We start from the raw sequence: 24,947 nt of genomic DNA on the forward strand, positions 1-24,947 counted from the left end.
GCGCCTATTTAACAGCTATTGTTCCTCTGCGCTGTTAATGGATCCTCTCGGACGCGGAGAACGCGCTCGTGGTGAACGCGCGTCCACCGTCAGAGGGTGAATGGAAAATTGAATTTCGTCTGGTCGCGGAAAAATAACGCTCTGATTCTCTCGTTAAAAAAGGAAAAAACAGTTGGACTGTACGAGAGAATTTTTTTATTTCTCCTCGAGAGTTCAAACATGGCGGGGACACGGATTGAACGATGAGAAACGTTGGTGTGTGGTAACATTCGATAATCCAGAGGCAAAGGCAAACTCCTCTCAATAGACTGTTAGGTAATTTCCGCTGGCCTGGCAGGGTGCAATGTTTGCATGTGATTTTAGAGCGACGTCGTTTCGAGAGAGTTCATTCACTTCTCGCCTCCGTTGAACAGCAGCAGGCTTGTAGAGGACAATGAACAAGCTTCGTCACGATCGTTTTCATCGAGATTTTTTTTCTTTTTTTTCTTTTTCGTAAAAAAGTTCCATTATCCTATGGATCCAATTATCCCGAAGAATTAGAAAGTTAATAACAGGCGTGTTTAAAAATATATTCTTAAGGTAAAAAAGAGAATAAAATTTTTTAATTTTATGCAACTTCTTCCCATTACGTCACAACGTCGTATAATACGCTCTTTCTCTAGCAAAATACGAATTGCGCAAAATCCAATCTCTTTTTCCAACCGATTCATCGCGAATTCCTTCTCCCGAAGCTTTTGTGTCAGATCTAAAGAATAATCAACAATGCGTCCTCGGATCTCCAATAATCCAACTCCGTTAATCGAATCTGTTACACAGTTTCATTTCCTACGACACTTCGATACACTCTCCGCCGAGCGGAGAACGAAACTCTTAAAGTTCGCGTCGCGCGCGTCCCCGAGCAATTCCGCCATCTCGTTTGCCATGCAAACGATGGAGAAGATTATAAAGGTGTCGTAAAGGCTTGGTCTATCGGCCGTAAAGCGAAAACGGAACGGAATCCCCGGTGAAAATCGAAAGTTGGTCGAATTACGAACCGGAATTTCCATTCGAAGAGAAGGCGAGAAAGGAGGGAGGGGGGAGGGCGATTTCCTGGGCCACCTTTCCTCGGCAAGGTGGCGTCGTCGAGCGGTGAAATTCGCGCGGCAATCTGCGAACGCGCGGAAATGATCGGTGAGAAAATTATTCAATTTCGAGGTCCACGTGGAAATGGGAATCTCGAACGAGGTAACGATCGAAAATTGCCGCGAAATTATGGGCCGACGTTTGGCTGTGTGCGCGCCAGGGGGCGGCCATTAACCTCGAATTAGCCGCCATTTCCTCCCCGGCATTTTTCATTTTTCCGGCTAATTGCGAGCCCTTCTTGTAATTATACGAGGTGAAGTTACGAGGCCCCGTTCAACCAAATTCTCCAATGTCTGCGAAATGTTATTGTTATTGAGGGGGCGCATTTCGAATTTTGCGCGAAAATTGTTGTCCTCGTAAACACTCGTCAACGATTGAACACGATTATCATCCCATATTACTTCGTGTAAACGAGAAAGAAGAAAATTATCGCGAGGATAACAAGGAAAGGGATAGAAAATCTAGTCGAAAGCTTGGAAGAGAAGTATGCTTTCGAAACAGAATATCCTTTCTAAAATCTTCCTTTTTACAGATATATAATCATCGAGAGAAGTATTCTTAATAAAAATCAAATATTCTCCGTCGTCGAAACTTTTTTCCCAAATTAAAGATCGTGCTTTCCTCGGCTGTTGTTCCATCGTGGCATCGAACGATCGAAACGATCGATAATCGTAATCGAGAGGAACGTTTTTCGCAGCGCTCATCGATTCACTGGCAGATGTGATAGATGAATCGAACGATCGATACGCTGGGAAGATTTTAATCGGCTGTGCGGTATTGTTCCACGTTATTGCGTGTCTCGCGCGGATCGGCGAACGTTTGACGAACGGTGGCGTTCAATTTATTTCGGCGAATACAGTTTTACGAGTGCCTGTTAAGCACACGGTTGCCGTCCCATTGTATTAGCCAGATACGCGGGCCACCGTTTATTACGCGTTTTATGGCCCGCCATCGCGCCGCGGCTACTTTCGCCGTCGAAACGCATCCAAGTTGGTGCGCGGTTCTCGTTGTTAATTAAGCCAGCTCTCACGAGAACGAGCGGGGAAGGAATATTATCCGCGCGGTGATCGTGGGAATGTATATCGTTTCAGCAGGCTTTTTCGGGGCTTTTGATCGAGAGGGGGTGAATTGGATTTGTTTTGGATAGAGATGATTTTCGATCAGATCGGGGTGGAATTATTATTAAAATTTATATAACGACGTGTGCGAAATATTCGTGAAACGTATATATGTAGACATATAGAGTGTTAAAAAGTTAGCTTGATCGATATACAGGGTGTCAGAAGGGTGGATTACGATGGAAATTTTTGGAGGGCATGGTTTTATCGATTCGAAACGAAAGAATGGATTTCGTTGGAAGTATTGTTGAAGGTAATTGTTGTGATGGAACACGGCCAATTTTCGTGGCTATCGGTTCTATTTGATCAAGGCTGTCATAAATGGGGGATATAATAATCGAAACGGTGTTCGATAGATTGAAAATTGGGGTAGATTTCGTTGCTCGTAATAGGATTCCCAGGAATGGTGTGGCACGCGAACCGACTCGTTTCGATCGAAAGGAGAGGTTTCTGTGGTTATAAAATAGTGGTGCTTCGCTTCGATTATTATCACCCTTCGACGAATTGTCCGTGATAATAGCAAGAGAACGATTCGCGCGTGTATCTCGATGCGTGTTTCAATTCACCTCGACTTTCGATTTTCAAGATAATTTTAAATCATTTCTCCTATCCTTGTATCTCGTATCTCGTCATCGACCTGTTCCAAAAATTCTAGAGAAGTGACGGATGAAATTCTTGGAAAAACGTGGTACATATTTCTGGTACAAAAATGGATCATCGAGTTACAGTCTCGATCATAATCTCCATCTAAGGTATCTAAATGGTCTTGATGCAAAGTTGTATTACTCTTATATTTGTGGATAAGCAATAACGATAATAATTTCATTTTAATTTGCTTCTAGAGAGAGTTACAAATAGATCTGCTCCCCCTCCAATATTCTCGATTCCTCGCAACATATGGATTCTCTCTCTCTCTCTTTCCTTCGAACAATCGCCACTTACTTACTTACTTCGAAACCTGGTGCATGTCGGACAAAATCTCTTGTAATAAAGCGGCCATTATCGTGTCACCGTTCACCATCCAATTTTCTTTATTATCAAACTTTACCGTCGCCTTCTGGGAAAAAGCAATCACCCTCGGCCCAGAAACCGCGTTTGTCTTCCCTTGTCAACGGCCTTGTCGCCTTTATGCAATCCGTATGAATGCATTACGAGGAGAGTAGCTTTATCCTATATTTCAATTTATTTCTCCGAGTCATAAATAAATTATGCACTTCTACGGCTATGAAGAAACGAATGGCTTCCTTTCGTCAAGAGTAAGTAAATTTGATGCTTCTCGATACGAGGTCTCTTCGAATCGATTGTTTCTTTTTCAACTATAAAATCATCGTGGTGATTCTGGAGAAAAGAAAAAAAGAAAGAAAGAAAAACATCCCTGTAATGTGCCTTAAGTATAGCAAGAGGATTATTTATAGAGGGGTATAGCGGCAACGATAGCCAAACACGAGGGACACGAAGAAAATGCCGATTGGTTGCATGAACATTCTGAGAATGATGCAAAAGGGTCATTTGGCAGAAACAGACTCTCCAGTTAATCCGACAAATGGGAATCTTGTTCCAGATCTGTGATGTATCACATCAATTACGTAAGCTTTTTTATGATCTGGAATAATATTTGCTTCTCTGTTTTGTAAACACTATTTCTTTCTTAACTTGTACGGATAGCAGAGAAAATTCAGAAACAAAATTAAAATCGTTTATTCACGAGCATTTTGTTTGCATTCCAATTCGTAAAGCATAATTTTCAAAAGAAGTTCCTTAATTTCTTAGAAATCAACCCTTTTCACGATCCAACCCTCTTTTTCCATCATCTCTATTTTCTTGCCATGTCGCAAAGCGTACGACGAATTTGCAGAAAATATCGGATCGCAATCCCAATCGCGTTTCTTTCAAAAAAAAAAAAAAAAAAAAAAAAAAAAAAAANACCCTTTTATGATATTCTCCAAGTTATTATTTTTTCGCATTCCGAGTTGGCAAATCGTGCCACTAATTCGCCTTCACGTTTCTTCTTCCATTATCGATTGGTGACACGCGATCAGACTGTTTCTTTTTCTCGAAAAAAAAAAAAAAAAAAAACGAAATCCTGGTGGTCGATTCGAGCTGTGGATAATTATTGTTTACACGTTAGATCGCACGTGAGCGATAGCCAAGGGGGCATGCACGTTCACGCACACGTGAGCTATGCAAACGCAGACGGCGGCTAAGATAAACAGGTATCCACGGATGTATTATTGAATTGCGTGGGGCGGGTGTCAGAACCACTTTTGTGTACCCGCGCCATTATCATCCGTGTGAAAGCGATATTATAACGATTGGAACGATACTGTTTGCCATCTGGCTTCGTTACTCCTCGCAAATAAAGATTAGAGAAAAAGTACACGATAAATTTATGATTACTATTGATTAACCACTACTGTTATTTTTTTTTTCTTTTATAGATTGAGAAGAGTTATAGATTGAGAAGGTTGCACAATACTCTATATAAAAAGTACTAAAGCAATTGTGAAGAGAAATCATTCGTAAGAGATATTAAGAGATATTTAAATATCTTCTGAACTAATTATTTATCGGCTTGCGTGGTTTTGTACATTTTTAGATAGAGAATGATGAGCTGTATTGATATGTTGAAAAACATATGATTCCATTTAAATTTGGGAATGTGTTTTCCTTCAAATTTTGTTTGAAACTATTTTTTAATACTATCAAGAAAATACTGTAAAGAAAATAGAAATGAACATTCATAAAATAATATTTAATGCTATAGAAAATAGCTGAGATGTAAGTATAAAAATAAGAATGTCTACAATTAAAAAAATTATAAAAAAAAAATTTTAAGAATACAAAAAAATGTATGTTAAAGGTAAGTATAATGGTAAGTATCTCTAGAATTAAATAAACTGTAAAAAATTACAAAGACGGTAAGTATAATGGTAAGTATTTTTAGCATTAAGTAAACTATAAAAAATTGTAAAAAAAATTGAAAAAGGTAAGTATAATGGTAAGTATCTTTAAAATTAAGTAAACTGTATAAAAAATTATAAAAAAGAATCTGAAAAAGGTAAGTATAATGGGTAAGTATCTTTAGAATTAAGTGAACTGTATAAAAAAATTGCAAAAAAGAAGTTGAAAAAGGTAAGTAGAATGGTAAGTATACTTAAAATTAAGGAAATTGCTTAAAAAAAAAAATTGAATTTCGGAAATACCAGGTATTTGACGTCATTTCCAAGAAATTCGAAAATTCCAAGAATTTGACGTCATTTCCAAGAATTTTAGAGATTCCGAGAATTTGACGTCATTTCCAAGAATTGCCCAAAATTCTTGGAAAAGTTTCTCGAACGACCTCCTATCATATTATGTTCTCCTGATACAAAATCGAATTTTCGGCCAAAAATTTCAATCAACCAAGGATTTCGAAATTTCCAAGAATTTGACGTCATTTCCAAGAATTTTAGAGATTCCGAGAATTCGACGTCATTTCCAAGAATTGCTCAAAATTCCTGGAAAAGTTTCTCGAACGACCTCCTATCATATTATGTTCTCCTAATACAAAATCGAATTTTCGGCCAAAAATTTCGATCAACCAAAGATTTCGAAATTTCCAAGAATATGACGTCATTTCCAAGAATTTTAGAGATTCCGAGAATTTGACGTCATTTCCAAGAATTTTAGATATTCCGAGAATTCGACGTCATTTCCAAGAATTGCCCAAAATTCCTGGAAAAGTTTCTCGAACGACCTCCTATCATATTATGTTCTCCTGATACAAAATCAAATTTTTGGCCAAAAATTTAATTCATTCATGAATTTCGATATTAATCCTTTTTTTTTAAATATCTCCTTTATTTTTCATAATATTTAAAAATATTTTGAATAAAAGTTGTATAGTTTCGAAAGGATTATATTTTGCTGGTTTCGATTTTTTCCTAGGTAATCTCATAAAAAAGTTGTCAAGGTCAATTTTATTTTTTTAAATGGAATCATATATTTTTTAATACATTAATCGATGTATCTTTGTATTCTCTATAAAAAATATTTGATCATATATGTCGAAAAAATTATTAGTTTAAGAGATAATTAAATATAATTGAATACTTTTTAAGTTAGTAAATTTTGGTTATATATAGTTTAATAGTTTTTTATAGAGAATAATATGTTTTTTAGTTATGCATTAAAAAATACAATATTCTATTTAAAAACAGCAAATTAACTTTCGTACAGTCTTTGTGTTATTTGAAAAGAAAAGTAATTATATAACATTATGTTCTTTTTGAGCTGCTTAACTTTCATTCAAAACATTTTTTAATATTTCCAAAAATAAGCATGATATATTAAATAATAAAATTGAGAGCAATATATTTCATTATGTAATCGATTAAATTCTTTAACTTTTTATAATATTAAAAAATGTTTTAGATAAAAGTTGTGTGATTTCAAGAAAAGAATATTATATATGATACTACTAATTTTTTACAAGTGAATATGTTGAGAACTTGTGAAAGTTACTTTTATTTCTTTAAATAATACCATATGTTTTTTAGTACACTAATTACTTAATATTAATTGTGAAATTCAATATATTTATTTATTTTATATTTATTTTTTAAAAATTCAACCTTTTAAAATGCTATATTTTTAAAAAGTAGAAAATATATTTATATGAATTATAAAAGAAAATTTATATATAAGACAAGCTAATTTATATATAAAACATAAACATTATATATAAAACATAATATAATATATAATATAATATATAAAAATATATGATAAAAAATATTAATTAAAAATATTAATTTATAAATCATTTAAAAAAACATATATGAAGTTAAATGTTTTATTTTGTCCATATGATATCATGGATTTTATATAAAATTTATTTCTAAATTGTAATTCTAATATTATAAATCTCTCTTTGATTCTATATACTTTTAAAAGAGTAAATTTTGCCGGTAAGTTAGAGAGCGATCGAAAAGTTCGATCAGCGCCATCTCGCGTTTGGATCACCGAAGCTCCGACTCGTTACTAGCATAGCAGAATATGCAAGGAGGTATGCGAACTCAAAGACAAGGAACACAATATTACACGAGAAGGATAGAGAGCATTTTCCGTTACATTATATGGAAAATTTATTAATTACTCATTTTCTATGCAAATTTTCGATACTTTTAGAATTGCATCTTGAAGTTAGAACTTTAGGCAAGTTTCACATATCAATTTTAATAAGAAATTCTTCTTTATTAATTATTTATTAACAATAATGCATCGTATTACGGAATACATCAAGAACGCCATATTGAAAATTCATTAATAACTCGATTTCTAATTAAAATTTATAAACTTTTAGACTTGCATCTTGAAGCTAAAACTTCAGGGAAGTTTCTCATATCAATTTTAATGCGATATTCCTTTCCATTAATTATTTATTAACGGTAACGCACTGTGTTACGTAATAAATCTGGAACGTCATTTCGTAACACGATGCGTTATTGTTAATAAATAATTAATGGAAAGGAATATCGCATTAAAATTGATATGAGAAACTTACCTGAAGTTCTAACTTTAAGATACAAGCCTAAAAGTTTATAAGTTTTGATTAAGAAACGAGTAATTAATGAATTTTCAATATGGCGTTCTCGATTTATTACGTAACACGATGCGTTATTGTTAATAAATAATTAATAAAAAGAAATATCGCATTAAAATTGATATGAGAAACTTGCCTGAAGTTCTAAATTTAAGATACAAGCCTAAAAGTTTATAAATTTTGATTAAGAAATGAGTAATTAATGAATTTTCAATATGGCGTTCTCGATTTATTACGTAACACGATGCGTTATTGTTAATAAATAATTAATAGAAAGGAATATCGCATTAAAACTGATATGGGAAACTTGCTTGAAGTTCTAGCTTCAAAATACAAGCTCGAAAGTTTATAAATTTTGATTAGAAATCAAGTTATTAATGAATTTTCAATATGGCGTTCTCGATTTATTACGTAACACGATGCGTTATTGTTAATAAATAATTAATGGAAAGGAATATCGCATTAAAACTGATATGGGAAACTTTCCTGAAGTTCTAGCTTCAAGATACAAGCTTAAAAGTTTATAAATTTTGGTTAGAAATCGAGTTATTAATGAATTTTCAATATGGCGTTTCAGATTTATTACGTATCACGATGCGTTATTGTTAATAAATAATTAATGGAAAGGAATATCGCATTAAAACTGATATGGGAAACTTGCCTGAAGTTCTAGCTTCAAGATACAAGCTTAAAAGTTTATAAATTTTTGTTAGAAATCGAGTTATTAATGAATTTTCAATATGGCGTTTCAGATTTATTATGTAACACGATGCGTTACTGTTAATAACTAATTAATGGAAAGAAATATCGCATTAAAATTGATATGAGAAACTTCCCTGAAGTTTTAGCTTCAAGATGCAAGTCTAAAAGTTTATGAATTTTGATTAGAAATCGAATTATTAATGAATTTTCAATATGGCGTTCTTGACATATTCCGTAAATATGATGCATTATTGTTAATAAATAATTAATAAAGAAGAATTTCTTATTAAAATTGATATGTGAAACTTGCCTGAAGTTCTAACTTCAAGATGCAATTCTAAAAGTATCGAAAATTTGCATAGAAAATGAGTAATTAATAAATTTTCCATATAGTGTAACGGAAAATGCTCTCTATCCTTTTCGCACAATATTGTGTTCTTTGTCTTCGAGTTCGCATACCTCCTTGCATATTCTGCTATGCTAGTAACGAGTCGGAGCTTCGGTGATCCAAACGCGAGATGGCGCTGATCGAACTTTTCGATCGCTGCCTAACTTACCGACAATGTACATTGCGTCAACAGTTCAAAATAGTTAAAAATTGAAATAAGAAATGCAATAGATTAATTATAATTCTATCTAACTAGGTATCGTTGTATATATGTATAACGTAATATAACTTACGTAATATAATAATAACTTCTAAAATTTCATAGCATGAATATAAACATCAATGGCTTAATACATCAAATTAATGTGTTGCTTTTTTAAAAATGTTCAGTGGTCTGCATATACTACAGTGGTGAAGTATATATTTTGGCGAGAATTACGTTAGCAACTGATGGTATTTCAATATATAACATCACTTTATTTGGAAGATATTCTGAGAAGAATATATAAACATAAATATTTTAATCCGTTGAGAATAAGAATTATTTTATTTTGCTTCGAGTGTTTATGTAGTATTTATGTAGTGTTTATGTACTGTTTATGTATGAGTGTGCAAATTGTAATATAACTCTTTAAAATTTTATATAATTTATATGATATTATATTCTTATAATTATGTTATTTTTGTTTATTATATTTAAAAAAATTATATAAATTTTACATTTGCAAATAATCTGCAATATCTACACAATTTCTTATGAATATAAGGAAAAGATTTAACAAACCAGTCATGTTAATTAATTTCAAATATTTTTATTTTCATCATATACGTTCATCTATAAAAAATTATTTCTATCCCCGTGTACGGATGCAAAGCTACAATAAATCTGATTTTGTAACAAAGATATATCCTTTCACGCAAGTTTCTCTCTTTCCAAACAAAGTACGGGCAAAAGTAATCGTACCATCCTCCAATTTATCGGCGAAAGATAGGCAATGGTTTGGCAATCGCGTTCCTCGTAACAATACGTCTTCCACGAATACTTGTTCCGGTTTGAAAAATATCCACGACCCGGAGCCAATTCACGAAACGAGATTAATGGTTTCGCGAGAATGTATCCTGTCTCCTCGAGAAAGAATCTCGGCCGATCGCCGAGCCGAGCGGAGCCGAACACCATGGAATGGAATGGAATGGAATGGAGGGAAGGGTACGCGGCGAGGTCCTCTTGATCAATTCCTCGACAAAGCACGGGTCGCTGGCAATTACCAGACCCCGTGCACACAGTTACAATAATGCCACGAGGCGGATTACATTCTCCTGGACAACCCTTTTTCCGGGTAGCTGCATTTTACGCGCTTTTTTGCGTAAAGTGCAGCAATAGGATCGTTCCGCGTCGCTCTTTTTTCCACGGCGATAGATTTTAATGAAATAGGAGAGTTTATGGAGCCTCGTTGAAAGCGCTGATGAAGGATTAAATTGAAATCGAAGGATAGAAATGTAACGATAAAAGATGAAGAGGAAGTTCGATGAATGAACGGGATTGATTGAAAATATAGTTTCGGTATTTGATTTGGAATTTAATTGAAATACGAGTTTATGGTTTAACGCTTCTCGTTGAGAGAAAGCATCGGAAGCATTGAAATTTCAATGGGGAACTTTTGTTAAATTTTGTTGAAACGGAAATTGAATAGAAAATTAACGATCGATGAGGTTATTAAAAATGGAAAGAAAGTTTGATAGAATGAAATTGATTTAAAATCGTGACAGTTTCTCGGTATTTGGCTTGAGATGTAATATGATGAACTTGGGAGACAGTTAAGTGTATCGTTTAAACTTCCTGACTCCGAACTCTTCTCTATTTGTCATCCTTGAAACTTTCACTCCCCCACATTCACCGTCCTTAGAAACTTTCTCATCCCCATACGTACTTCCAGACTGTCACGATTTTCAATATATCCGCGTTCTGTTTGATCTTTATATATGTAAAATTTTTCTACCTACAAAAATTCATTTGAAACTTTTTCCCCACTATATTTTTTCTAATTTGTAAAATTTCAGATGCAAGAAAATAGCTGCACTCCTATTCGCGCGAAAAAAATCGTGAGAAATATATCGATTCAAATTTCAAATTTTCATTTTCTTCCCTAATTATATCGCAAAGTTTCTATCGACAAGCGGAACACGTGGCGGCGACCAGCCGTTTCCATGTGATTTACAACTATTGCCCGGCAAACTCGATTATAATGATGCAGGAACACCACAGGTCCGAATTGTACGCGGAACCGCGCATAGTTGGACTTTCATTAAACGATAATCATCTTCTCACTTGTCGGAAAACGGTGGAGACAATGCGCTTTCTCTACCCTGCATTGTCTCCTTTTTATCGCGATCCAAACAACTTAAATTTTCCGGCCGAGGAACGCCGGATCATGGCTGAAAAAAGAGTTGGCGATTTGACGTTGGAGGAAAGCGTAAAATTTACTCCGGGATTTTAATTAAAAGAAAAGAAGAAACGTTTCTCGTTGACGTATTTTAATTAACAGTGGATGAAACTGTTACAAGCTGGTTTAGAGTTTGCGTTGGCTCGAGAGAATTGCGTTTATCCGGTTTTTTAAACGATATTGAGTCGAAAATAAGAATTTCTCTCGATTTAATCCTTCTAAAGATCGTTCAATCGAGAATAATTGAATTTTCAATGGTTGATGAAATATATTTTGATCGATCTTAGAGGTTAGAGTCGAGATGTCGTTTCGAAACAAAGCCAATTAATCCTTCGATAGTCGGTCTCTATTTGAAGTTCCTCGTGATCAAACAATCGGGAACGAACAAATCCGCGGAATCTTCGAGGAAGAGTATAAAGGGACGTTGTGCAAAGTAAAGGTATAGGGGTTCTCCAATCTTGATTATTCATCGTATGACTGCCCCTCTGACAATCGCTCTTCTGTTTGCACTTATAATTACTGTTTGCGAACCATTGTTCTTAAGCCTGGCGCCTGAAATGGCACCCCAGTTGATAAGTTATACGGAATTACCGCGGAAAGTCTTCCCCCATAATTCCGTTAGTCCTAAATCGATCTTCGAGCGAAACTAATGAAGAAGGTTATAGGCTTATTTTCACCTCTCGTCAATTATTACATTATCCTCGAAATAAGAATAAAACTCCCACCCTCGTCAATAATCATTTCTCTGAATTTCTCAAAATTCACTTCCTTCGTTTATGAAAAATTTAAATATCGAAAAATCTCTGTATATGCGCGCATAATAGAACAACTTTTTATTTCAGTTTCATTTCCGTAACGGTATTCGTGAAAATTTGTAATGACTAATGTCATAATCAATAAACTTATTGATTACTCTGTCAAACAGAATTATACTCGAACAAACTCGAGCGATCGTTCGAATTTTAATTCGCCCAAAACTTTTTCCAATATAACTTAGTGGCCTGTACATTGTAACCCATCTTCTATCGCGTCTGAAAGTCTACAAAGTATCGGAGAGAGTATAGAATAATGGAAATGAGGTGAGAAAGTGGAAAAGGGACGAACTGGATAAGACGTTGTCATCGTTCTAGGATGGCGTTAATATAGATGGACGGTTTATCTTGCGTTTCAAGGCTGATCGGATACTTCAATCTTGGCTCGGGGAACCATTTTCATAATCGTTTCGGAAGCACATTAAGTCTTAAGGTAAACTTGGAACTTTAACGAGCGGACTTTTAAGCCGATTAACATCCTCGAACTCCTCGAATATACACAATCCAGGAGTCTGAACAAGCAACTCCCCCGTCAGAACAATCAGCTTATTCGCGGAGTTTCTTTCCACGATCCGATATGTACACAGACCAGTCACAGACAATCTCTGGATGGAAAATGTTTTTCAAAGCGAAGAGAGAAACGATTGCGAAATCGATCTGCCTTCCATCGATTCCTTTTCTTTTCAATCCTCGCTTCGTTAACCCATCATTACGGTAAACGATATTAAAACAGCATCCTCTGTGCGAAATTGCCGAAACTTCAGATGACGCTGCTACTTTTCTATCCTCTCTCTGTACTTTTCCTCGAACGAATCCCGAAAACTCGAACTTTATCGAGGCAGCAAAGTTGCGCGAAACTTCGTATTCGTTTGAAAAAGTAATTTTTCCACGGATGGAAACGTAGAGAAGGGGAGAGAACGAACCGTGGCCACCGAGCAATTATCAATTAATCTTCATTACAGCCTTCCGCATTCTTGCAGATGGCTCCTTCCCGATGGAAAACAATCGGACGCCGCCGGACCCCCCAAGAAGCGCGCAGTTAGTTTCGAAAGTTAGTTTCGAAAAGAGGTAGAGAAGTAAGAAGAATGAGGTTCAGGGGAGGAGGGAGGTTGAAGCGTAAAGGGTGTTGCCAAGCGTGTTGGAGGCGAGCCCTCCCCCGGTTCGTCTCCCTTGAAAAGCTTAAATCGGCTTCATATCTCAACCCCTGGAACCCTCTTGGTATCTCTAATCAGATCATTAAGCTCGCGGAGCGTGCGCATGAAGAAATTTGTCGTGAAACGCGTCCCTCTCCGCGTCCTCGTTCCGCGAAGGAAATGGATAATCGAATCAACATCGAAGCGAGAGGTCGGGGTCGCGACTTTTTCCGCTTTGACCTTTTCTGTAAACGTGCACGCTTGCGGATGAACCTCTCTTCGGGTACACTTCGGCGAATTATTAGGTTAGAAGCGGGGATGCGTCTAAAGTGGATGGCCAAACTTGGCGAGATTCTGTCTCCCTTATGTATATTTTAAACTTGATCTTTTATTTCGTAGTTTTATCATTTTCTTACACCTTTTCTTCTTTTTCTTTTTTTTCTTTTTTATTGGTTATTTCGCGTAAAAAGGAGATAATTGGAACGTTAAATTTTAAAAATATCGAATTTAATTTCTATTTGTGATTCAAATTTTTTGCGGCTTATAAACAAGATTGTTTCCACGACAGATGGTTTCAAATTTCGCTCAACGGGGGTGGAAAGTAGTAGTGGAATGGCAACTGTCTTCCAAATGAGAGACCATTTTTTATTCGCAGCTGTGACAACATGTTTCACAATCGTATCCATTACCCTTCCCCCTTTGTAATAATTTCTCACCTCTGTAATCATAACGATAACATCGATACTCCAGCGATCATTTAAATTTACAAACCATTTAACCGTAATAAAATCGTGTGTAACAAAGGATACATTTTTCACACGTTGGTTGCTCACCGTTATTATTTCTTTTTCTTCTTTTTACTTATTTTATTTATTTATTTTCGAATTTTATTTATCGACGAATGCTTCGATCACCCCCGATACGATTATATTGGATTTTGAAGTATTAATACTTCACGGTAGAATTAGCAAGCTGGGAGCAATCGAGACATGTGCAACAATGACAAAAAAGAGATTGGGGGACAACACGGGGGTCGGTTCAATTAGAATCTTTTCGACGAGAATTAAAACTCGCTTCTTCAAGTGTGTTCGATTTGTTCCAGGATGGAGGAGACGTCACGAGGGTTGCTGCAGCATAAGCACAGGGCCGAACAGCTGAAGCAAGAGAAAACTGCTCTTACGCTTTCTTACGAGGTAAATATTGTAATTCCAAACAAACGTTTAATATCGTCAATAAATTTAATTGAAAGAGAAAATACGAATAGAAATTAATTGAATCCATATAAAACGTTTCGAAGTAACAAAATTGATAGAATTAGAAACTCACGTCGGAGATATAATGTTATAACTAAATTTTTCTTTCATTAGACGAATTGGTATACGGCCACCATTAAAACTTTCGATTCCTCGAAGAGCACGATTGCTCGATAATTGGTCGTATTTCGTTAAATCGAAACACATAGGCTCTTCCTGAAGGGAGGCAGGATTTTCAATTCCACGAAGAGAACGTCGATCCTCCTTAAATTTATATTCATTCGAATGGTTCATCTGATTTTAACGTGCCTTCCGGAGTCAAGGACGAAATAAAAAGCGAAACGGGGTCCCCCTTTTTCGATTCAACCATTGGCCCCTGTTGTCGATAAGCACGAACAGATAACGAAGAGACTACTAAACTCTCTTCAATCGATCGAGAATAAACTATCCGCCGTTTATTATTTTAGTTTTCTTTTTTTTATATTTCGCGATTCTTCTTTTTTTTTTTTTCTATAATACAGAGACACGGTGATACTCTGGTAAAAGGCTTTTCTCCGCCTTCCCCCTCCCGGTCTAATAATAACACTCTTGTACCGTGAACCAGCAGCCTGTTGTTGTACGTCAGTCGAAATTGTCATGTACGATTGTTCTTGGTTGCGATACGGAACAAGTGCCAAATTCACCGTTTTCCCGTTATAACGCAATTTATTTTGCCCTTCTGTACCTTTAATATCGATTAGAAAGCTTCCATATGTATATTTGTCACTGATCGTTTCAAACAACTTCTTCGAATACAAAATTAAATTGGAGAAGAAGAAATAGAGGAATTAACACATTTTATCGCGCGTAAAGTTGCTCCTAGAAGAATTATACGAATGAATTTAGAAAAATATTCAAAAGAGAAAAAACGTTATTTAACGCAAGTATAGAAATCAAATTTCCTAATTTCCTAATCGATTCAAGCAAAAGAAAGGATATAAACGACGATACTTTCGCCACATATTTGCCAATATTTCCGACTTAACGAAATAAAGCATCGTGGCCGGGTCCAATGAAAAGGGAGGAAACGGTAAACGGTCGCGTTTGCTGCGAACCCTTAGAATGGTACGCACTATCTCGTTCACGGCCGGTTTGCTTCTAAAAGAGTCGTAGATTCAGAGGCGAGGGGCGTGCATCACTGCCCCACGAAATACCGTTTATTATCGATCGTCACTCGATCCCCCTGGCTCGATGTCGGCCCACCCCCACTGATGCCCAAACCCCTTAAAAATCTCTCTCCAACCTACGGAGGAACTGTATAACATCTGCAAGTGTTCTCTCTAGCCGTTCGATTTTACTTTCACCCTTCTTCCTTCCCGATCGTGAAAAGTTGTTTGGTTGCTTTCTTCCTCGACGTAATATTTTCCTCGATAAAAAATACAAAAGGATTTTGTATCGTTCCAAATTTTTCTTTTCTTTTGCTCGACGAATAAAATGAGTGAACGATTGATGATGGAAAGCTGCTAATTTCGTAGTTTGAATTCTGAACGTAGAAAGAGTAATATGAAATAAAATAGATTTTTGATTCATATTCAGATTTCTATAAAAGCTGGAAATATTTTCTATAATAATAAAAAAATAACGGAGATGTATACTTTATATTCGCTGAAAAATAAAGAAAATAAATAAACCATCCATTATTCTAAAATTTGATATCATAGAAGAAAGTAAAATTTATGAAATTTATTAAAGAATTACAATCTTATCGATCATTCAAACTCTTGCATCCTCGTCACCGGGATTCTTGAAACAATGTTGAACGTCACATGTTACGAGTATTCCTCAACATTGTCGCGACAATGCCAACTCGTAATTAGATTAGATATTTTCCCATCGTCGATTCGATACAATTTATGAACGAGGCGAAGAAGCTGGAGACTATAAAGTATGACGACGCGAATGACGAAACCACTCGTGGAAATATAGGATGCGTTACGGGAAGAATTCCAAGAAGCGGACAGTATGTATTTTTATTTTCCACCCCCGCGTGGGATGACAGAAAATCGTTGGCCTCCCTTCAGTTTTGGAAGAAGAAGGGGGTGTAGACATTAGCAAGGGCCGGCTGGCTGGCACGACTGTTATAAATCAGACACACGCACCCTCTATTAGCACCCCTGTCTCCGACAGGTCTCCGCAACCCTAATTTAACGTTAAACGCTTTTCTGCTAATAACGGCCGCTCGTGTTATTAACTCTGGCCACGAGATGCATCGAACTTCTTGAGAAAACTGCACTTTGCCAAGGAGGAAACGTCGAAGTTCATGAGATTGTTATCGTATGGCATCGAAAGAATCGAAGAGTGTTCTATATTATATGTTCTTTGATATGTACAAAAAGCAATTGTGAAATAGAAAAATGCGAAATAAGTTGTACATATTAATGGGATAATACTTGTATCGAAAACTATGTTTTATATTTTTCGAAATTATTTGAAAGTAATATAAATCGAAATCATTGAGATGAATATCAAACTGCAGAATCATGTTATACAGATTTTCGTTGAAGAACAATGATTCGATCGTTTTTACTAATATTTTTTTCTTTTTTCTTTTTTTGTTCCGAATAGGCGCGCGTACATCAATATCAGGCACAAATCTCGAAGCTGCAGCTGGAGAACGAGTCGATGAGGGGTCAGCTGCGCGGTTTGGAGGCTGCGTGTGCTGGTGAGGTGCATGCCGCGTTGGTGGCACGTCTGGCGACCTTGGAAACAGAACACGCCGCCTTGGCGAGGGACGCGGACGCTCAGCGTCGCCAGTACGAGCGGTGTCTGGACGACGTCGCCAACCAGGTGGTCCGCGCCCTTCTATCCCAAAAGGTTCATTGCTATGCTCTCGTTACCACGTCCTTCAATCTTATTTTTCTTCTCTTCGTCTTACCTTTGTCGCTTTTCGTTCATTTTTTCTTTTTTTTAATTTTTCACAAATCACGAATGAAATGAATTATTATATGATCGCGCGTTACTGGTCTTTATGTTTAATTATTTGATAATATATGGGCGATATATTCGAAATAAATTACATTTTATTTTTATCTATCTTTATGAATCGATTTCGTTGATCAATAATTTTGAAAGGCACTTTTAAATTTTACATTTGATTTCTTTCTTTCTTTTTTTTTTCTCTTTCTCTCTTTTCAATTAAAAGTATCCATTAACCAAATTTCACCTCAATATAACTCCTATCTATCCATCTGCTGAGCTGCAATATTACAAAGCTGCAAGCGTGTGTGTATTCACGCATACTAAGAATATACTTATCAATATAGATTTTATCAGCGTACATAAATTATATGCTCAAAATTCTGAATGTAGAAAAATAAATGTAAATAAATTAGAAGATGTTTTATTTAACGCTATTATGTATGAAAATGCTTGTCTATTACGATCCGATTTTCAATTTTCTTGTTTAGTCTAAAATTCTCGTCGTTCATCCGCTAACGCGCTTTCTATTGTCATCTCTAGAATCGCGTTCTACGGATAGAAAGTATTCATTGCTTTTTACCATGTGTAGGGTCTCAGGGAAGAAATCGGTGCATTGCAGAGGCGTATTCGAGAGCTCGAAGCTCAAAATCGAGCGCTTTCAGGATTATTGGCCCAAGCCGCAAATCCTGGAAGTCCAACAGAATTGATTCAAGGGATTCTCGAAGCTGGACCAGCGGCAGTAGTGGCCGCCCTTGGTCTGGATCCAGCTTGGGTTCCCTTGTCAAGGCCACGTTCGCTCAATTTACAAATACCAGTCATGGCTGCCACGAAATGTCGAAGAAACAGACCGCTAGGTAATAAAAGTTATTAATTATTAGAGATATTAGAATTACTAATTTGTAAAATATATTATGGTAATTATCAAATACGGTATATATTACGGTATATCTTTGAAATAATAATATGAAAATAAATTTCCGCCATAATTTCAGCCCAGAAACCATCGGAAGAGGAAGGTAGCGAGAGTCCAGAGAGCGGGAACAGAGACGAAGGTTATTCAACGATGTCCAGCGATGTACAAGGTGAGGGTGCTCGACAGGAGCCATCCCGAGGATTAGAGGATCTGAAAGAGGCGACAGATGAGACCGAGGCAGACGTTTCACCGGATGCACGATTGGTCGCCCTCGACGCCGGCGATCCTGACGTCCTGTTTTTGCCATTGAATCTCACCGTAGGAATAAATCCACGCCACAGTTATCCCCCGACCAAAGATTTGCTACCGTATCAGCACGTGATGCGTAGCTTCTCCGACAGCCATCTATGTCTGAAGTTGACCACTACCACTAATTTCACACCGTACAAGCTATCGAGTCCCATGGGATCCTCCTCTCTACTTCTAGTCGAGGAAGAAGGCTGGGATACCGAGTATGTGCAACAATGGCTCAGGTTCGTTTATTATTTTGAAAGAAAAGATGATTTTTTGAATGAATTTATTTTTATTGGAAATTATTTTATTTTATATGTATGTATTAAATCAGTATATTAATTTGAATTTATTTTATTTTATTATATGATGAAATAAAAGATTCAATCAAATAAACTTCAGGTTGGACGATAGTAGAAGTGCTCAACAACATCGAGATCTTCTCGAGTTGGAATACGACAGAGCAGAATTGGAAGATTGGAGTTTCTCGTTATCTACCGAGGACCTTGTTCAAAATGAATCCACGGTGTGGAAAGAACCCACCACCACCACTACGACTCCAGCGCTTCCTGCAATCAAGGAACATAATCCTTTGGAATTGGAAGAGGATGCAAACGAATGCTTGTGGAATGGTGCCAGTTATCTTGCAGATAGAACAGGAGGCGAATTGGTAAGAATGCAATATGATGTAAATCTTTTTCTCTTTTTTAATATTTCCTTTTTTAATTATATTTCAAATTACTTGCAAAATCAATTTTATTATCAATTCTTATTATTTAGGTTGCGCTACTTATGGATGCCAGAGCGACTGGATCGTGGCCATATGCTACAAGTCCTGGTACTTCATGGAGCAGTGAAGAAGGTGCGTTTGAAAATTCCAGTAAACGATCTTCGGCGGCACTATCCGGTTGCAGCGACGATCCGGATTCACCTTCGATCGGTACCGACTTCACCAGAGATTTCTATAGGCTGGTAAAATTCGAGAGCACGAAGAGTTTGGCAAGCACATCATCGAGAAGCGGAAGACCTCCACCGGATAGAGAACAAGCTTTACAGAGTGTCTTGTCTTTTATCGCTGAACAACAAATGTATTTAACTGAATTACCGAACAATCTACTGGAACATAATGGTACAACGGAAGGTATATATACATTTTTTTTTTAATATTCGTATTTATTTAGGGATACGTTAAATTACTTTGTTAAATTTTATGTAAAAAGTTTTAGAAGAATCGGAAAACAAGGAAGAGTCTGGAACCGAGGCGATGTGCGCCGAAATTGAACCTATTGATCAAGATAACAGTAATATGGAGAATATCGAAATGAGCACTAATGATGATTTGCTGGATCAAATACCCGTACCCTCTTTGGCACCGGAAGAGAGAATAATCAGTGCGGTAGCTTGCAACGGTGGTGTATCTTATACTACAGTTGCGCCATCCGAATTGGGTGCTGTTCCTGAAGAAGATGAAGAAGCTGCTACTTCTTCTACACCAAGCACGGTTGTAAGTTTGAAAATATAGAAAATTCATTGTTATTATACTGTAGAATAAATATTTTGAGAAATATTTTGACATTTTACTTTTATTAGGTAAGTCCAGCGAGAGCATCGCTACTAGTCGAAGGCAGGGATCGATCGCTGAGCTTTCACGAGCGTGCCACATCGAAGGACGTGATAGACGAATTGAATCGAATGATCAGGAAAGGTGAGGAGAACACTGTGACCCAAGAAACCCAGGTACCGCTCGAAAAATTAGATCTTGCTTGCTGCTGTCCAACTGGATGGGTTCACGTTGAACGAGATATTGACTTTACCGACCCAAAAGTGAGTACTTATTTAATATTTTAAATATATAAAATTACAATTAAAAATGATTTATATCGAGTGAAATGTATATTTCTATAGGCAAGAGCCAATCTTTTAGACGTGATGTTAGAGAGCAGTGAAAGTTCTTCGGCGACATCGAGCAGCGGATCAGCCGGAAGTGACTCGGGGGATGAACCACCTGATTACCGTCACTTGCATAGACTACATCGATACCGACGACAAAAAAAAGGTATTTTTTAATGATGTCTCAGTAGAATATCTTCTTGTCCAATCTTGCACATCACTCTGAGATACTTTCTCTTATTTATAAAATATACTTTTCTCTGAACACGATATAATTGAACAGACACGAAAGTTATTAAAATGAAAAATTTGAAAGTTTGAATCTCGATCAAACTTTTAATTTTTACGTATCTTCTGGCTCTCTTTAAATGCAAACACGTTTTCTCTTTTAATAATGCATAATGAAAAAGAAAAAATTGCTTTCGCTTATCATACTCGATTTAACATTACTAATTAACAATATCAAAATCACGCTACTATATTCAATATGCCAACAAATTTATTCGATAAAAAAAATAATTCAAAATATGAATTAATATGTATTTAAAGTAATGAAAGTGAAAAAAATGAAATGATTCAGATTGAAATATATTAGCGTGAATTCGAACACGAACACGCGTTAACATATCACGCTGTTAAGTGGCTTTAGTCGATTAACATCCCGTCACTGTACAGTTACAAAAGAAAACGGAACAAGAACACAAACGCTGGTAGCCCTAGCTGTACATAGCCTTTTCCACATTTTCTGTTCAGATGGTAGCTCCTACGCGGTGTGCTTTGATTGTCACAAGAAAAGCTACGTAGTTCGGCTTAGTGACGATCAGTTTCTGTAATCGACATGCCAGTTGGGAGGAATCGTTTCACCGGGACCTATTTTGAATGGATGCCTGATCCAACATGAACTGTACGGCTACAACGGATTTTCTATTGGCTTACTAACAGATCATTAACCAGAAGACGTTAGAACGAATTCGTTACCAATCACCTTTACGCAATTCCACATTAGTAAACGAATGAAAATCTAGCACATATTCGACAAACTTGAATTTTAACACATTACGAATGATACTTTGAAATATTTTCGTATCTGTTATATTTTATGTTTTATTATTTTGAAAAATTCAATGCTAAAAGAATTTATATTTTTCCTTGAATAATGTCCGTAATGTGTTAATATATAATATTTAATTTTGTATTTCTTTTTCTTTTTTTTTTTTTTTTTTTAAATGAAATAATTTTCTTTTTGGACTTATTTTTATTAGAACTAGAGAATGAGTGAAATTTGTACGCGAATGTGTAATAAGATTGATCATTTGATAAATTTTTACATTTAAAAATTATAATATATTATGCAAATATATTTTTATATATCATTATATTATTTATTATATATTGTCCTCGTATCTAATCAATAATGCGTTTGGAATTGCGTCAAGGGTTACACAGAAAACAGTTACTTTCTCTCTCATTCTAAAAAATATTGCTATTGATTAATTTTAATTTCCATCATTGGCAAGGGTTCGATTTATTTTTATTTTTCGATCATTTTCCTATTATCCATTATCTTATGAAAAAAAAGAGACGTAATACAAATTTTACATGGATCATTAACTTTTAACATAATAATCTTGATTTCAATCATCATTGATCATTCGTCATGTCAGTCGTCATGTCATTCGTAACAAGCCAAAGTATTATATAAATAAATTATTTATACAATAAAAAAATAAATAATAAATTTATAATAAATAATAAAATTTAATATTAATAAAAAAAATATCAATTTCTTTTTAAACATATCTATATACGATAGCAATATTTTTCTAATCATTCAATATCTATAAATTTTTTAAGAAAATATATTTAAATACGCTATTTGGCTGTCACGAAATTATATGCGAAAAATCGAATGCTTGCCAATATGCAAAACTTTCCATATGAAAGCAATGATTCATGAGAGAGATTAATTGACGATCATATATAAAGTAGAAAAAAGAAAAAAGATTAACGAATAAACGAATAAAATAAAGGAAAGTGAGGGAGAGAAAGAGAGAGGAACGTGATACGTGTAAGAGTGCTAAGCCGAGCTACTCTGTGTCTGCTAGAGCCGGTATAGGAAGAAAGAGAAAAGAGATCAAGTGAGGTCTGAGGCATGTTGACCCGCTCCGCTTGATTTCTCAGCATCGGCGGCCCAGGCACATCGTGTATTACGATTGCCGTCAACCTGGGGTTCATCGAGGCCATCGATCATCGGACGAGGTGAGGATTTCTTCGTACGATATGGAGACAAGGAACGTGAAGCCGTGGCCTCTTTTGACTTCCTCGACGAGATCGTGGCACCCTCCTCGACAGGCTCGAATGCTAGTCTCATCGATTTGGATGACACACCATCTACCGAGCTTCGTAGCGACATCATGAAGCTTTCTCCGCTTTAGGACGAGTTGCGATGCTGAAATTTATCCTTAAAGCTATACATTGAATGGAAGCCCCTTGTAAAATGTGCAAGGGTAGGCAAATTATTCTGTTCTAATTATAGGTCATTGCGCTTGCTTTATAAAATGGCGGAATTTAAATTGCGCTGATATTATGTTTCGATGTCTATATCAAAGATTTAAAGCATGCGAAGATGAATTGTATTATAACATCTTTAAAGATATATTGATTTTTTTTTATTCTTGTTATACGCTTCTTTATAGCAAATAATTTGCATATAATTTGGATAGAAAGGTAAAAGTTGATATGAATATATCTTATAGATGTTTTGCTGAGGGTCAGTATAGTTTAATTGTGACGATATCTATTTATTTTTGTTAAAACATTTTGAAAAACTTCGAAATAAATTTTCGACGATATAATACTAGTTTTTTATAGTATGAAATATAGAAAAATATTCAAAAATATTAAAAAAAATTTTTTGTATTATTATTTTCAATTGTGTCTCTTTTTTTTTTAATAAATATATAACAATAAATATTGCATAAATCAATTAAATAAATGATTATATGTAGATATTATTATATCGTTTGCCTATTTATAATGGAAGTTCTCAAGATGTATAAGTACTTTTTGTAGTATCCAATTATATTTGCTATTTGTTATTAAATTCAAATATTCAAATCTGTAAATAGAACATTGATTTTCTTATAATAATGAAATAATGAAATAAGATCGTTCTATTAATTATCTATTTGCATCTTGTATATCATGTATTAAAATGAAAAATATTGTTTAGTTTCATAACATTTTTAAAAATTATTTCCTTTTCAAAATATTGATGCTTGGCTTTGAATAAAATCTTGATTGAATTTTAATAGTGTTTTTTTTATATTTATTAAATTTATATGGTATACATAAATTTAAAAATTCATAAATCTTTATGAACTCATAAATCGATTTATTATATTTTACGCTCACAAGATGGAAGTAGACTTATTAATTATTATACTATAAATATAATATTAAATTATGAATAACATTATGCAAGAGGTGATCTAAGAACACTATTAGCATAATATGTATAGTACATATAAATTAACATGATGAAAGAAATATCATAGACTGGAACTATGATTACTGTACTTTATTGTATACTTGAATATTTCAAATAGTACTTCCATTACGATCTTGTTTAACAAGATCATAAAATATCAGGTGATGAAATCTATTTCTATTACGCACATTTAATTTACTCTTTTAAAACATACACATTTCATAACAAAATTTAAAGAAGAGACTTATTTAGATAGATGTTTCTACATTTTTCAAATGGAAATATATAATTTAAATGTAACGCGATATCGCGAATCATCTTCCGAAATTGAGCTTAGAAAAAATTTAGATTAAGAATATTTCGACGATTTTGTATGAATACAAATTTGTACTCTTCTTCGTCGATAATTATGGATAAATGTTGAGACATACTATAATATTCTATTGTTTATATGAAACACATAGATATTACATGCACGTTATAAGCGCGTATAACCTTCTGTTCCGTCTTCAACGAAAATATATTGAATGTATTACTTATCAATTGTAAAATACAATAGAAAAAGTTCAAATTCAAAACGGATATATTTAACGTGCATTCAGTGCATGAGTTATAGATGATAGAAATAATATAAGTGAAGAATTCAACAAAAAAAAATAGTAACACTATGATCAAAACGCCGTATCAAATAAGTAGAGATTTCGTCACAATTTGTACAAGATTCACACTATTTCAAAAATATAATTTGAGATAAATTAAAAACTAATTTGCGTTTGATCAATATAACAAATAGAAATAAAATAGTCCATTTAAGGTATCAAATCGATAAAAATTGAAATACATATTTTACAC

At 35.0% G+C, this 24,947-nt stretch overlaps 1 protein-coding gene across 9 annotated transcripts in view; it reads left to right on the forward strand.

Moving 5' to 3' along the window:
* LOC122720926 overlaps window positions 1-23,573 on the forward strand; it is a 271,751-nt gene extending 248,178 nt beyond the window's left edge. For 3 of the 9 annotated variants that reach the window (XM_043948026.1, XM_043948025.1, XM_043948029.1), the window contains 10 exons: window positions 14,403-14,493; window positions 17,158-17,406; window positions 18,101-18,365; window positions 18,504-18,957; window positions 19,118-19,385; window positions 19,496-19,856; window positions 19,936-20,219; window positions 20,306-20,539; window positions 20,621-20,771; window positions 22,787-23,572. In XM_043948026.1, coding sequence (XP_043803961.1) covers window positions 14,403-14,493; window positions 17,158-17,406; window positions 18,101-18,365; window positions 18,504-18,957; window positions 19,118-19,385; window positions 19,496-19,856; window positions 19,936-20,219; window positions 20,306-20,539; window positions 20,621-20,771; window positions 22,787-23,040 — 2,611 coding nt within the window. In that variant the 3' untranslated portion in view covers window positions 23,041-23,572. Of the gene's footprint in view, window positions 1-14,402; window positions 14,494-17,157; window positions 17,407-18,100; window positions 18,366-18,503; window positions 18,958-19,117; window positions 19,386-19,495; window positions 19,857-19,935; window positions 20,220-20,305; window positions 20,540-20,620; window positions 20,772-21,358; window positions 21,510-22,710 lie in introns of all 9 variants that reach the window. The other 6 variants (XR_006347832.1, XR_006347833.1, XM_043948027.1 and 3 more) reach the window with 6 other exon arrangements.
* Window positions 23,574-24,947: the final 1,374 nt, after the last annotated feature.

This window comes from Apis laboriosa, unplaced genomic scaffold (genome assembly GCF_014066325.1).
Source record: "Apis laboriosa isolate Shangri-la unplaced genomic scaffold, ASM1406632v1 scaffold13_cov153, whole genome shotgun sequence".
In the NCBI taxonomy this organism is placed as follows: Eukaryota; Metazoa; Arthropoda; class Insecta; order Hymenoptera; family Apidae; genus Apis; species Apis laboriosa.